General features: G+C 36.0%; 1 protein-coding gene across 1 annotated transcript in view; it reads left to right on the forward strand.

The window, feature by feature from the left end:
* The window catches only part of LOC107202466, a 65,770-nt gene that overhangs the window by 4,335 nt on the left and 46,161 nt on the right, over positions 1-15,274 (forward strand). Inside the window, exon 4 of the mRNA XM_019005882.2 lies at positions 9,358-9,387. Within this exon, the coding sequence (XP_018861427.1) occupies positions 9,358-9,387 (30 nt within the window). The remainder of the gene's footprint in view (positions 1-9,357; positions 9,388-15,274) is intronic.

Genomic DNA, 15,274 nt, shown 5'->3' on the forward strand with positions numbered 1-15,274 from the left:
CCATCCCTGCAAGTGCTCAAGGCCAGGTTGGATGGAGCTCTGAGTAATTTACCTACTCAAAGGTGCTGCCATGGGAAGGGGGTTGGAACTAGGATATCTTTAAGTTTCCTTCCAAACCAAACCATTTTATATTTTTATGAAAATGAACTAGGGCTTAAACAGCCTGAAACTCCTTGTAAAAGTCAAAATAGGTGAACCTGAATCGCCAGTTCAAGGTCCAGGGCATTAGGGACACATTATTGTACAAATCCATTTAGTTTAGTCAACAGGGAGCAATAGCCCTTTACAGAAATTGTTGACAATTGCTGAAAGAGGCCATCCAGAGAAGTGGTGCAGTCTTCTTTCCTGGAAGTATTTAAAAAATTATAGATATGGCATTTGAGGACAAGGTTTAGTAGTAAAAAATGGTGGTGGTGCTAGGCTGACACTTGGACTTGATCTTAAAGGTCTTTTCCAAATTTAATTCTATGATTCTAAGTGTGAGAAGATTTGTATATTGATTATTGGTTTAATGGAACTTGGTTTTTTACTTTAAGCTTGAGGCAAGCAAGGTTTATGGTCTTCCTGTTAGGTCCTTGCAAAAATGTCCATAAAACATAGTGAAGTTAATGAACAGTTAAACATTAATTAAACCTTTAAGTATTTGACTCTTGACCTTATCACTGAGTTTCTTCTCATAAGTATTTCTGGTTGGAATTATTTAAGTGATAATGAAAATAAAATCTTATTTACTTCAAAAGATCAAGAATTATGCAGAAGAAATACATGTCTGTAAAAGCATTTTAATTGCAATGCTAATGAATCAGCTTCCATGAAGTGTCAAACACCCACCCAACTATACAAATAATAAGTATTTAAAAAGGACTTAATTAACTCAGTTTGATCAGACAGTGAAACAACTGGTGAATAACAGCTCCTGTCAAATTCCAAAACTGAATTATTTAAAGAAAGGACATGTTTAATTAAACACTGTAGAATTCCACCGACTGCACATGAAGTGGTTTATGCTTGGTATATTTGAAAAGGAAAATTACCACCCAGAAGTGATTAACTCTACTATCTCTCTTTTCTTTATAGTAAAATTAAGTGTTCTTCCTGAAGTAGCTGACAGAACATATGCAAGATTTTTCTTATGGTATAGCAATAGAAAGTACAAGCTATGTTCAGAAGTGAACTTTCATTTCATGAAGATTTTTTTCTACATGGCCTAACTTTTTAACCTACAGGTTAAAATACTGTAAGAAACATAAAAATCTGTGTTGTTGTGTTTTCTTACAATCTTTAAGTTTCCTGCTTGTCAAAACACAAGAATGAAGATTTGAATGTCTAGTGTGAATTATGTTGAGTTTAACTCTACTGCCATTTAAAGGCCAGATTAGGATTTTAAATCCCATTAGAGATTAGGGATTAGGGATTAATGGATTAGGTCTCCATTAGAGACACCTATGATTGTTCAGTTGAAGAAGTGTGGATGAAATCTGAAGTAGAATTGATTGGTTTTATATTTACAGCGGGACATTTGGATGAGCAATGCCGTAATCTAGTGGAGTTTGGTACCACTGTGTTGGCAAAGCCTTTACCAGTTTCCCAAGCAAAATGAGCACTACCCACTTCAGTTATTCCTACTGGATTGAATACAACATTGTATGTCATCTGAGGATGTACTTGATGCCTTGCACAGCTCACTTTGAGAGAACAGATGATATCTCACACCTGAGACAGCATTTCTGTTTGACTCTAGTTGACTCTATAAGAAAAATATTTGGATTAGGTTCTGTTAGACACACAATTAGGCCAACTGCCTCCTAAATCTTGTGTATCTTAGGTCTGCCTAGCGAGCAGGACTACAGATCCTCCAAGGCCCCTAATGCAGGACTACAGCAGGAAAGTTGAGCAGGAAAGTTGAGTTTGAGTGAGAGGATCTCAGGTTGCATACTCGTGTACAGCTACACTTTTGTGTCAACAACAGGATATAGCAACTTGCTAGTCATCAAAGATTGTAACACAGCAAATCTCATACAATCTTCATTTGGAGGCAGTTCAGCTCAGTGGCTGCAGGTTTTTAAAAGTTGTTTCTGTCTTTTCTGCTTCACGTGGCAGCTATGCTATTTCTTAACTCTTGGGATTCAAATAAGTGCAACATTTCCAAAAGCAAATACAACTAACTCAGTGACACTGAATACGCATGACAAGACATTGACATTTTGTCAGAAGAGTGTAACCCCAGTGCGTAAAGTGGCTTTAAGCATTCATGTGGGATGCTGTGCATCACTAACCCTCTCTTTCTTAACAATGATATGTCACATGTCACATACATCAGGAAGACAGTTTGAGAAAAGCCTCTCTGGGGAAAAGTAGTCCAGAAATTTTGTGGCCATTGCCCTGTAACCAAGTGTGAGCAGGAGGTCACCTTTACGAGCACTTTGTTTTTTTACCCAACTGAGATTACATGGAGTGCTTTCTCAGAGGACATCTCAGGTTAAACTAGCCAACCAAAAATGCCTTGAGAAATAGCAGTGTTTTGATTAGCACTTGCTACTTCACAGAAATCTGTCAAATCCTGTGTAAATTGCAGTTACAGAAGTGGCCTCAGTGTAACCCCTTTGTTATGATAAATACATTTCTGAAATGTGAGAATCAAATTCACACAAGCTCAGTGTAGAATTATAGTATAAAATCCTGACTAATAGAGAACTAAAATGTAGATATATTTGATATACAAAAATCTCAGCATCATCCTGTTCAAATGGCCCATCCATTACAGAACATCATTGCTTCACATTGTTGGTAAGAAATACTTCAAGAAAATACCAGAGCATTAAAAGTCAGGCTAAGATAACGACACATATATAACCAAGAATGAGTCATAAGGGCATGTATAAAATTCCCATTTTGAATCATCACTCCTCTGGAAAAATTCTTCAATAGAAAGAAGTTTCATAATAAAACAAGAGAAAAAGAACAAAAGTAACATACATAATGTGAATTAATACCATTTTAGAAAGGGAAGGAGTTAAAATTTTAATTTCCAAAAATTAAATTATATTTCATTTCCAAAATGTAGGTTACATACAAAGATGACGTATGTTTTATGGCAAATATGTGCAGTTATCCTCATGTATAGCTTGATAGGAAAATACGCTGTAGCACCTGCATAAGTATGTAGAAACATAGTCTCAGTAGTAAAAATATGTTTTTAAATGAAACTATGTCTACATTCCAATGCTTAGTAACCCTTCCTGTTAAGAATTCTTCCTGATGTCCAACCTGAACCTCCCCAGGTGCAGTTTGAAGCTATGTCCTCTTGTCCTGTTGCTGGTTGTCTGGGAGAAGAGGCCGACCCCCACCTGACCAGACCCTCCTTTCAGGAAGGAGCAGTAGGGAGCAAAAAAGTCTCTCCTGAGCCTCCTTTTATCCAGGCTAAACATCCACAGCTCCCTTACCTGCTCCTCATAGAACCTGTGCTCCAGACACTTCACCAGTGCCATTGCCCTTCTCTGGACTCACTCTAGTACTTCAGTGTCTGCTTTGAAGTGAGGGACCAAGAAATGAGTCTAACATTTTATTTTTGCATGATTATGCAATAAATCACAATTCTTGATATACAATATTATTGTTTCACATACTATTTTAGATCAGAAACATGTTTTCTCTCTGACTGGGACAATGTGCTTATCAAGAGCTGACAGAATCAGGCTTATTCTCTTTTAATGTCATTTTCTCATTGACACATAGAATAGTTTAGATTAGGAAGGGTCATCTAGTTCTACTCTCCCTGGCATGGACATGGACACATCAAATGAGACCTAGTTTCTTAAAGCCCAATTCAGCCTGACTTTGAACACTTCCAGGGATAGGTCATCTACAATTTCTCTGGGCAACTTATTCCAGAGCCTCACCATACTCACAGTAAATAAATGCTTCCAAATATCTAATCTAAACCTACTCCCTCTCAGTTTGGAGCCCTTTCTCCTTGGGACAAGCTGAGAAAGTTGGGTTTGTTCAGCCTGGAGAAGAGAATGTTTTGGGGAGACCCAAAAGGGACAGACGTGGGTTGAAATAAGAACAATTTTCTGGAAACAGCAATGCAATAAGACAATGAACAATAACAGCAATGATATGAATGGCAGTGTACAAGAAGAAAACAAGCAATTCATAAAAGAATTGGAAACCCCAGGCAATAAATGACCTCTCCCTCCACCACCTACCCAACCTGGAATCCATCTCTACATCCCCAGAAAATGATGTGAGGTGGTCTAGAATCACCTCTGGGTCCTGGATGTGCTCCCTTCTGGCTACTGTAAAAATGAACCCTGTCATAGCAGGATCCAGAGCATGGGGTTAATAATCCACACAGCGAGAATACCGATCATTCAACTCAGTTTGCACGCTTTCTTTCTAGACAATTTCTTTTTGTATTCTCATTTAGACATTGCTGGTAATAGAAAGAAAAACACCGTAAACTTTTTGTGGGTTATCTAGTGAATAAATTTTATCTTAGTAAATCAGCAGCTATGTCTTACAAATTAAGGCAAAAGGGATAGGCAGGTTATGAGGGAGTTCAACTGTAACATCATTCTTGCCCATTAGTGATAAAATGCATGAATATAATTGAATAAGAGGTTATTGCTCCAAATCTGTTCATTAAAATTTGGACCAGAGGAGGAAAGGGCAGGAAAGGTTTTTCCTTCTACTGGATGAGAATCTTTCTAAATAAAAGATGCTCCAGCCCACTGAAAGGCTAAATTCTGCTCTCTGATGCTCACTATACTGGTTCTTTTAACTGTGGTTTCTTAATATGAGTAGGATTTCACTTGACATGGATAAGAGAAATTCTGAACTCAAAAAGACTGAAAGGTGGAGAAAAAATATCTCCTAGAAAGGTCTGAGAGAGAAATATCACTTTATATGGTTCTTAAATATTTTAAAAGAGTGTCTTCTTCTCAAGCTCTGAACAGATGGACAATTTATGGTGAGATGGGCAAAGACAATATCAGCTCAGTGAATGCCAGATGCTTTGCTGTAGCTGTCTACATGAGGTGGTTTTCACTTCAGCATAACAGCATGCATATGAACAGTTATCACAGAGTACCTGACACATGGGATGATTTAGCATTTGATCTTGTTTCACCACAGCTTACATGTTTATAGGCAAAATAAATATAAGAATTTAGTCAAAACTTCAATCAATTTCAGACAAAACAGTTGCCGTGTCAGGGCAAATACACTTAAATTACTCCAGGGTTACTCAGAAATTTAATAATCTATCAGAAATTTGTTGAATTCATAATTAAATTCTGAAAAAAACCAAATATCTGGAAAAACACTAAATTCCAGCCTGCATTGTATCTAGAAATTGAATCTGTATCTTAGTAGTAACTGTTTTCAATATAATAATAAAGTAATAAGCATAAAATTTATTTAATGGTTTAAATAGACATTTTAAAGTTTCAGTATAAGAATAAGTGCAGAAGCCAAGTAGCTGCTGCCTAAGACCTACAGTATTAAAGAGAATAAATATCTGGTTAAGAAGCAGAGAGCAATTGATTAATTTTCATCTTGCTACTTGTTTACAGAATAATTGCTTATGATTCCATGTCTGGACTCATGTTATATTCTTTAATTAACAGGATAACATAGAAATAGCAATGAAATGAAATTTTCAGATGACAAAATCAGTTAAAGAATCCCGGATCAGAAGGAGCTGTGATACATTGAATTTACAAGGTGAACAGCAGCACGATGTCAAAGAAAATTTAGTCAATAAATAGAATGCAATACGTAGTGGAGGGAAAATATTAAAGAAGTATTTATCTCTAAATTCACTATTTAAATTCAGGAATGTACGCAAGTATTGCTGCAGACAAGTCAGTGAAAAACTTCCTTCCATATGCAAATCCTGTAGGAATAATGCATTAGGAAAAATGCACATAATATTCTAAAGCTATTGCATAAATCAAAGCTGCATCTTGTCTAGAGTGTTGTGTACAAAACCCTTAAATGATAATGTGGCACTGGAGTGGGCTAGGAAAAACAACAAAATTCTCATACAAAGTGAAATAGGAAAGATTCAAGATTCCCTTTGAGATTAATTAGTATGATCATGATAAGACTGAAAAACACAAATTTAAGTCAAGGGCTCTTTAAAAATGACACAGAGAAACTGGATATCTTTATGGAAATGTAGTTTTCATAACTAATTTTTGCAAATGTAGAAATAAAGTTAAACTTTGTGTTTCAGTATGGAAATCAATTGCTTCTTATAAGACAGTAAAGGGAGAATTTTTAGAAGTAACTTCTATGACCTTCTATTAAACTAAATATATGTTTCTGGCTATTGCTGGGTCATAAAGCTACATAGAAAGGACTGTAGTTGAGAAGAAGCCAGTCTTTTCAGGATTTTTGCTGCTTTCAAGACATCTTCGCGGTTATGGAAATGTTTGTGTTTGCTCAACAGCTCAGAAAAAAGGTCATTTGAAAACACCACTATGTATGAGACTGAAGGACTACTGGTGATCAAGGTTCAAGTTTCTGATAAAAGTCCAAAACAACAGAACAGCCTTAAACTTGAATTATTTTTTTCCTCCTTGAAAATACTTATCATGTTATCACAGTTTTCTGACTTTTCTGCCACTAGAAATTTACCTTTATCTTCCCACCTTACATAAAGAAAATGTGAACAAGGTCCTCCATGGCTTTTAAATATTTTTTTAATCTCTTCACATAACCTAAACTATGACAATGTTAATTTCTGGTTTCTGGGACAGTTGTCCATCTAGGTTTATAATTCCAGAATATGGTATGTATATTCTTGATAAATGTGCTTTGATTTGTATGCTATCTATGTTATCTGAAAAAATATGGTTGCAATTGGATAGGCCTAGAAAAGACAGACTGTAGTTTCAGGTTGCTAATAGAGTCCTCTTTGGATAGCTTTGTGTGTGCAAATTCCTAATTCAAGAACTGCAAGACAAGTCCCGCCAAGTACAGAGCAAAACAAGTTGACTCAAGAATTTGTTCTTTCTCCAAATAATCAGGGTGAAAAGCCAAGAGCATCTCTTATATTGGAGCATCACATTTTCTGGTTCATCATTCTGTTTCATGTCCTTCCCTTCCTAGCTACCATACATTATTCAGTAGGTAATCTGGCCTTTTATCACCGGCAAACCAAGTTCCCTGAGTAAACTATCCATCTTTTTGCTGCTTTTCAGATTCAGACACATTGCCCATTTCTGAAAGAGCAATGTAAAGGATGGTGTTCTTCTCTTTTTCATTCATTCTTTGTCATTTTACTTTTTGAGTAACAGGATTTGACCAGAGCAGTGCTACTGGCTAGTGGTCGGAATGAGGCCTCCTCTGTCTCATGAGATTTGTTGAGTATTTACAGTATATTCCATCAGAAAGACTGTGGCCAAGGTGAAAATTCCAACAGATGTCACAACAGGATATAATAGCATATATTATGTATAGAAACAATATATTCTATAAAACAGCAAGGCCTGGCCCTGCCTGGGGAGCAGAAGCACAGTGAGCCACATCCCATAAAATGGCAGCAAAGTCAGGAGGAGCCCAGAAGTGCACTGCCCATTCACCCATAAGCCCTTCCCAGAGTCTCCATATTTGGGGTTTCTGTTGATTTGGTTCACTTCAACACACCACAAGTGGCTATATAAGTATGCCTTTCAAAGCCATTGAGGCTCTTGTAGCAGTCTCTGGGGGTAAAAACTACTAAATCTGCTGTAACAACAATTTGTGAAAGGTGCACAGCCCAGCTTTGATACACACATTAACTAAAAAAGTGAAATGATTGCAAAGAGGACCAGATCCTGGAAGCCTTGCCAGTTTTTCACAATTCTAGTCTGAAACCTTTTTTTTTTGAGCACATTCTCAAGATGCCTAAAATTTATCTACTTCTCAATGGAGATTAAGTGGTAGAAAACATTAAAAATCTTTGAAATCAGAATATTTTTGCCACAGATAATTGATAAATAGCATTTTAGTAATTTGAGGTTTAATCAGATCCTTCTTGATCCATTTTATCCAAATGTACAAATAGTTTGAAGTAAAATGATTTATCATTTTAACAACACTGAAGAGACAGAGATCAGCACCCAAACAAAATACAAACATTTGAAACTACTAGGGAGTGTCTAGCCTCCTCTGACCTCATGATCCTTGATTTCTGTCCTTTACTGGGGCACGTTTTCCAATGAAGGGCAGAGTTCTACTTGTTTCATTTCCAGTTCCAGTGTGACATCAGATCCATTCATACTGACAGCCACGTGCTGAACACCTTTTTTGGGGAAGTCTGGGCTCTGACTCTTAATTCCTCTGTCTTCTACCTGCAAATGCTAGCCTAAGGCAGAAGCTTACTAGGACCACTTCTAACAGACATTTCAAAATAAAGTGACATCTGTAACTACATTTTTAGAAGTTTCAATCCTATAAATGTAGGCTGGGGAATGGGTAGTGCATGGATTTTTGAATGGATTTAAGAAAAAGCTTGGCTCATCTCCATCAGAGTTGCAGCAGTCATCTGTAAATGCAGGTAACTCTCATTTTAGCCACCTCATCCCTTTTAGTAAAATTTTGTTATGATTTCATAGGACTCACTGTAGATATATGCAGGGTCTTACTGGAGTACTAGGCCAAGTTTTAGGGAACTTTTATTCTGTATCCACAGACTGACTATTGGGCACACAGCACAGCTTCCATTGAGGAACTAATTCCAGGTTTTTAAAGTTTGGTCTAAACTTTAAGGTATCAGTTTTCTTACAGTCTCTTTCTCATTTTCCTTCCCACGAAACTCAGGCTATGGGATTTGGAAGTGGGATTGCTGGATTACCAGGTCTTAAAAATCTTGATACTTGTCAGAGGCTTGGAAACAAATTCAGGCGGTTTTTTACTTCTTACTTTATGCATATTTTTAATGTTAAAATTTCTTGTAGCAAAAAAGCACACATTTCTCTTAAATTGATGATGTCTCATAATCTTTCCCTATTACCCTATTACTCCTCTTACTACTTTATCCATTTCAATCTATCCTTCTCCTTCATTGTTATTTTGAAATGTTCACTCTGACTCTCTCTCCCATTAGCAGTGTCTGGGAGGAAGGATGACCACGACTAAAGTTACACATGAGAATGTAGAGAGCTGGAATTTGCTCTCATCAATAGCAGAGCTCGGTGTCTGTGAGGAAATTTTCTTCATCTGGAAAAGAAATGTATTTCTTTATGACATAATATAAGTGTGGTTTGAGATATGTACACAAAGGCTCGTATAGGTGTTTGAATTATTTTTACTGATACTGCTATTATCTGCAATTTTGAGGACACAGTATTTTTGTTTCTATTTCAGCTGCAGTGAAAAAGGAGGGGGAGAAGAAAGGTAAATCAATCTATTCCCTTGACTGAAAGGTCTTTCAGGCTGTGACTGCTGTGAGAAATGTTCCTTTCGTTCAGAGATACAATTGTGATGATATACAGCATTGTGGTGACATACAGCACCTCGTGTGCTACCATCAGCCAACTTTATCTGCTCCTGCTGTGATAACACTCTTGTCATTTCCACTATTGGTAGCTCCTTTTCAAAACAGGCCAATACAGACCAGTATCAGACACTTCATCATTCTGGCTGGGAGGAAAATGAAAGGCCTGTGTTACTACATTAGGATTTGTCAGAGAATAAAACTGGCAGAGCACCATGCATGCTGACCTGGCTGCTTGTTGTTTGCACAAGTTGCTTTTCTAGGCACATTTAATTTCCTCTTTTCAGATATATACAGAGCTTGCATGTAACCTTTGCTGAAGCCATTCTCTGATTTTTTAACAGATTAGTGGAAAACTTTTCCCTAAATCAGAACCTAAAATATTATTTTTATTGGAGGACAAATATAATGTATTTATCAGACCCTAAATATCTATTTATAGTGTTGTATTTTGGAATAAGATTTGCTGAGCTAAAACTTTTTCTTCCTAATTTTCTGATTTTATTCAAACAGCATAAACAATTAAATATCTGCACTGATATGGTATCTCTTTTAATCTATTCAACTTTACTGGGTACTGGGTTTTACAATAGAGTGAGAGTTTATTGTCTTTCTCACTTTTAGTGAGAAAGACAATAAACTTGTCTTTCTCACTAAATAGAGCAATGGGAACATTTTCAGAACATATCCATATAATTCTTAGGATTATTTGAGATTTATTTTTTATTCAATGAGAAAAAAATAGTCCTTTATTATTGATGGGAGATTTGGTGGGGGGGTGAGGGGATAAGGAATGTCTTTTGCCATTTGGAAATTCTATGATTCACATAATTGAACAATAGAGCCAACCTTTATTGTCTATACATGAAGACATTTTTAATCCTACTAATTTATAATTTTTTTCTATGATCCCTGTACAAAGCTGTTAACTGAATTGGAAAAAAAAAAATTATAGTCTCAACTGTTTTATCAGCTCATGAGTGAAATCTTGGCTGTGTTGATGTTAGTGGCAAAATTCCCATTCCCTCCACTGAAGCCAAAATTTCACTTCATGTCTTAAACAGAATAATAAAATTCATTTCAATTATCAAAAGCAACTATTCTTTATAGGTATTGAGCAGGGTATTTTGTCCAAATATTAATTTACAACAACTGAGGCATGAAAGGTAGCACATGAAGCAGGGAGAATCAGAAAACTGGCAGCTACACTTAAAGCCATTGGTTTTCAGATGTCAAAATGTCTGCTGTGTTCAAAAACATGAACTGCTACATCCTTAATAGAAAGAAAAGAATGAGGTAATTGTTAAGGGTGCTACTTTTCTCATCCTTGTCACAGATTATGGGCCCATTCATTTACAGAAGAACACAAAGGGAATTTGTTTTAAATACCTAGTGCACATTTTTCACCAGTTAGGATTTTCTTCCCCCTTAACCATAATCTTCCCCAATAAAACTTACTGAAAAATGCATTTTTCATGAACAATCTTTGAAGTTAGATCGATTTTTCCATTTCATTTTCTTTTCTATATTTCTTTTTTCTTAAAAAAAAAGTCCTTTGATTTCTTAGTTAAAAGGATTTTGCAACAAGTACATGTAGGCTACTTTCAAGCACCTGGCTCAGGCTGTATCTCATCCTGCTGGATACCACCAACCTATTTCACAGAAACGTGGAAGTATGAAGTGAAATTCAGCTTTAGTTGTTCTTATGGTATCATCCCTTTATTTACTTCTTTGGATTAAACCTCCCTCTGGTTTTCTGAGATCATAACAAACATTGTCAGCAAGGAGGGTAGTGATTCTAGTGAAAAATAATACTAGAAAAATGAAATCTTTAGGGACTAAGGAAAACTGGTTCAGCGATGTTCCTGCCTTTTGTAGATAGGCAGTAAACTGAAATACTGAAGAGAAGCAATAAGGCCTCTTCCTAAGAATGAACACACCATGCTTTAGGTGCCATGCTTTCTCATGTAGCTTCCCTCTCTCTGCAGGCCCTACATGAAAAATATTACATGTTACTAGCTAATTCCTAATATGATAAGATTTTATTTATTTCTGCTTATTCTATTGTCACAAGAAATTTCTCTAGGCTGTATGTGTATTCCTTTGACTGGCAATAAAAAAGGGTAATGTTCACTGGTTTTGCTTAAGGATACAATATTTTTTGCACAGCTGCAAAAATAATAGAAGTAGCCAGGCAGTGCTCTAAATTGACTGGCTCATTATCCAAAATATATTGTGGTAGTAGCATGCCCTGTTCAAACAGCACTTTACCATTTCTCATGTGAATCATACAGCACTCAGACACTGTACTCTACATGAAGCTTTCTCCAATTATTTTGTCTTATTCAAAGACACATCCCTCATCTAGAAAAACAAGAATAATGAGCCATACAGAGTGACAAGCCATCATAAAAGAGAAGAAGATGGAGTGACGCGTTCAGTTGATGGTACATTCTGTGCATAGCATAAATCAGACTTGAAGGAGCTGGCAAGAGACAGAAAAGAACAAAATTAAGATGGAGAACGATTGCATATTGTGCTGATTTCTCTGAATATGGGTGATACTAACAGGAACCTTGAGGCACAATTAATGCATGAAATTTAGGCATTCACTATTTCTCTTTCAAAGGTTAGGTCTCTAGGACTTTGTGACCAAAATATGTCTGTGACCAAAGTCCTAGAAAATGGTCAGCTTTACCTTCCAGCATCATGTTATGCCTTCTTTCAACATGTGTGGGATAGAGAAGCTGTCACAGAAATGTGTAAATGTTGTCAATTCCAAAAGGGCAAGAGGCAGCAAACCTTTGCTTGAGGAAGGCACTTCCTAAATTTCCCAAGAGGAAATCTGACTGCCAGTATACAAAAAAATTTAACTCTTGCAAATAATTCAAAGCACTGTGAGCAAGGAGTAAAACAAATTAAAATAGACCCAGGTGCTGGTGATGTGATATAAATCTTATTATTTCCAGGGCATCTCCAGAAAACAGTAGACAGAAACATACCATGCTTAAATATTTTAGCATTTTTTCACATTGAATGGCCATTTTTAAATTAAAGTAATATTAACAATTTATTTTGTTTCTATAAACCAAAAGAGTATTTTTATATTTCAAAAATGTTTTGTAACTACAGAAGGTTACAAAAATCCCTTCTTTAGAATAGAGCCAGATCAAAGAAAATTTCAAGTTTTCCTAGTTCTGCATGAAGTGGAATTTCTTATTTCAATTCATACCTCCCATAACCTATTTATTTCTGACTATAGAGGACACTGACTGAGTTGGGTAAGTAAGCAAGTAAGCTTAGTGAGTTCCCTCTCCAGTGTCAAGAAGCCTTGATTTGTAAAGATTTTCTACATCTGTGTTTCTGGTGGACCAAACAGGATTCAGCCTGAATGAATGATCCCCGTGGTTGCTCATTCTCACGAGTACGTGTAGGAACATTCTCCTTGTTGAAAGTGCACTGAGAACCTGAGCTGCCAGGGAGCTGGTTTCTCCAGGCTCCTTAGAGCTAATGAACAAGAGACAGAGAACAAACTCTGTCTTGCTTCTGAGAGCACTTGTAATTCAAGACCTCTGTGAGTCTCATCTGCTCTGTAGACTGCCTACAGTCAGATGTTAGGAGGACTTGTAAGTGAGGTGCAGGCGCTTGTTGCCTGTCAACAGCAACACTCCCATTCTGATTTTCAGCATTAACACTCTGACACCTAGCTCTTAAATTCATTCACTAGTCTTAGAAAGCAAAATGAAAATCACATTGATGTGACAAGTTTCATCAAAATCAATTGACAGGAGAATACGTGGGATCACATTTAGACATTTTTTCAATAAATGTAGCGTGGTATAAAAAATGTATATAACCTGAGTGCAACTAAAATCAAACAAAAGGACAAAATGGGAAAGACATGTATATTCAAGCTCCAAACTACATCTATTTTTCAATTCAGTAAAGAACAATTTTCTTCTAGTACTCCTTGTATCTTATATTCCTGTATGACTTGGAAAATGCTGCTCTGCATACAGAGTGTGGAATAAACTGGCTAAGGCACAACAGCATCCTTTTTCTATATATATAAAAATCAAGATGCTTTACAAACTGAAAACAAACAAAAAAACAAAGCAAGGGGATTTCAGAACTGCTTAGTTTTGTAATTGACCAGAAAAATTGGAAGTCAGCCATCTTAACCATAAAGCAAATGGTCATGGTAGCATTTCATTTCTGCTCTGCTGCAGATGCCACTGGTTCAAGATGAGCCACAGCTTCATTATTCCATTTTCCAACAAGTGTCACAGGATAAGAAAGTAGATTATCTGATTCCATAACTGCAAAGTGTATTACACAGCTTCTTAATATATCTTTTAGTCCTAAACAAAGGGATTAAAAAGTGCCAAACCATTATAAATGCTTTTAAAACCATTTTCTTAAAATAGGGTCAAAAATTCTGTATTATATACGAGAAAACAGTAAATATAGCCATATGCTAGTATGCTGTTGAAACTAGCAGTGCTACTTTTCCTGGTATTTTGACCAGCTTAAGGCAGGCAGCTCTCTCAAAGGCAACAATGACCGAAGTAGCCACAAGATGGAGCCCAAAGGATCTTCCAGACTGTAGTTAATATTGTCATCCTGCATCAGATTGTGAGCTAAATAAAGTGATTTCACTGAAGAACACTTTACGGGAATCTTGAACTGCAGACAAGATGTTTTTCAATATAAATCCACTCCTGACTAAAGATATTTTCAATTTAATACATGGCTACCCATGCACTGGTGAGCTTTGATTTCCCATGCTAAAATAACAAGTCCCCAGCATTTTCAAGGAATATTGATGAACAGGTAATTTATATTAAATAAAGAAAATTATATGAAAAGACTACATCAGGTAAATTAAATTTGCTTGACCTCTGTTTGCCTTGTCTCTACTATGTTAAGGGTATAAATAATTTATGTCCATTTCAACCTCTGTTTAGTGATGGACAGAACTTTCCATGTTGCAGATATTTCAGTGACATAAGACATGATCCATCAGAAATAAATTAGAAATAAAATGAACGTCTCAAGCTCATGACTTCTCACTGAATTCATAAATTTTAAACATTTTTTTAGATACTCAGATTAATGTAATCATTAAGCAACTTTACCTCATGCAAATTTAGACGTCTAAAGTTAGGCATCTACATTGAAACTGTTCACCCTAGTCTCAGTTTAGGGCTGATGGAAAGAAATAAACATCTGCAAAGAGTGTTTCATCTGTCTTGTATCTGTGTCAGAATGTAATTACTTGTCTCCCTGGAGATATTTATATTTCTCACTCAATTATAACAGGGAACATAGTTTAGGTTCAGTAACAAGAACAGAAAACAAACATCAATGAATATTGGTATTGTTTATTACTCATTAACAGCTTTCCCTCTCTTTTAAGAATCTGATATTGAAAGAGAAGTGAGAAAAAGAAACAAGAAATTTGTAGATCTTAATAACTGATTGAATATCCACTCCCACTGTATTTAGATGGAGGATCCATTGCAAATATTTAATCTAGACATTTTAGCAGTAAGGTGAAATCTCTATGTTTATCTACCTAACAACTCAGTGTACTCATAGTTGAAGCACATAAAACTGATGGTGCTACCTTGCACCCACGTTTTTTTTAAAAATGTCAATACTTTTATTCTTATCAGGATTTAATCAAAATCTTATTGGTTGCAACTTTGTAATCTATTCAAGGTAAAATTGAGATTACACTCTTTTAAGTCTCACATAGCAACAAACCTGCAAAATTATTCATAT

Source organism: Parus major, chromosome 3 (assembly GCF_001522545.3).
Source record: "Parus major isolate Abel chromosome 3, Parus_major1.1, whole genome shotgun sequence".
NCBI classification, from domain to species: domain Eukaryota; kingdom Metazoa; phylum Chordata; class Aves; order Passeriformes; family Paridae; genus Parus; species Parus major.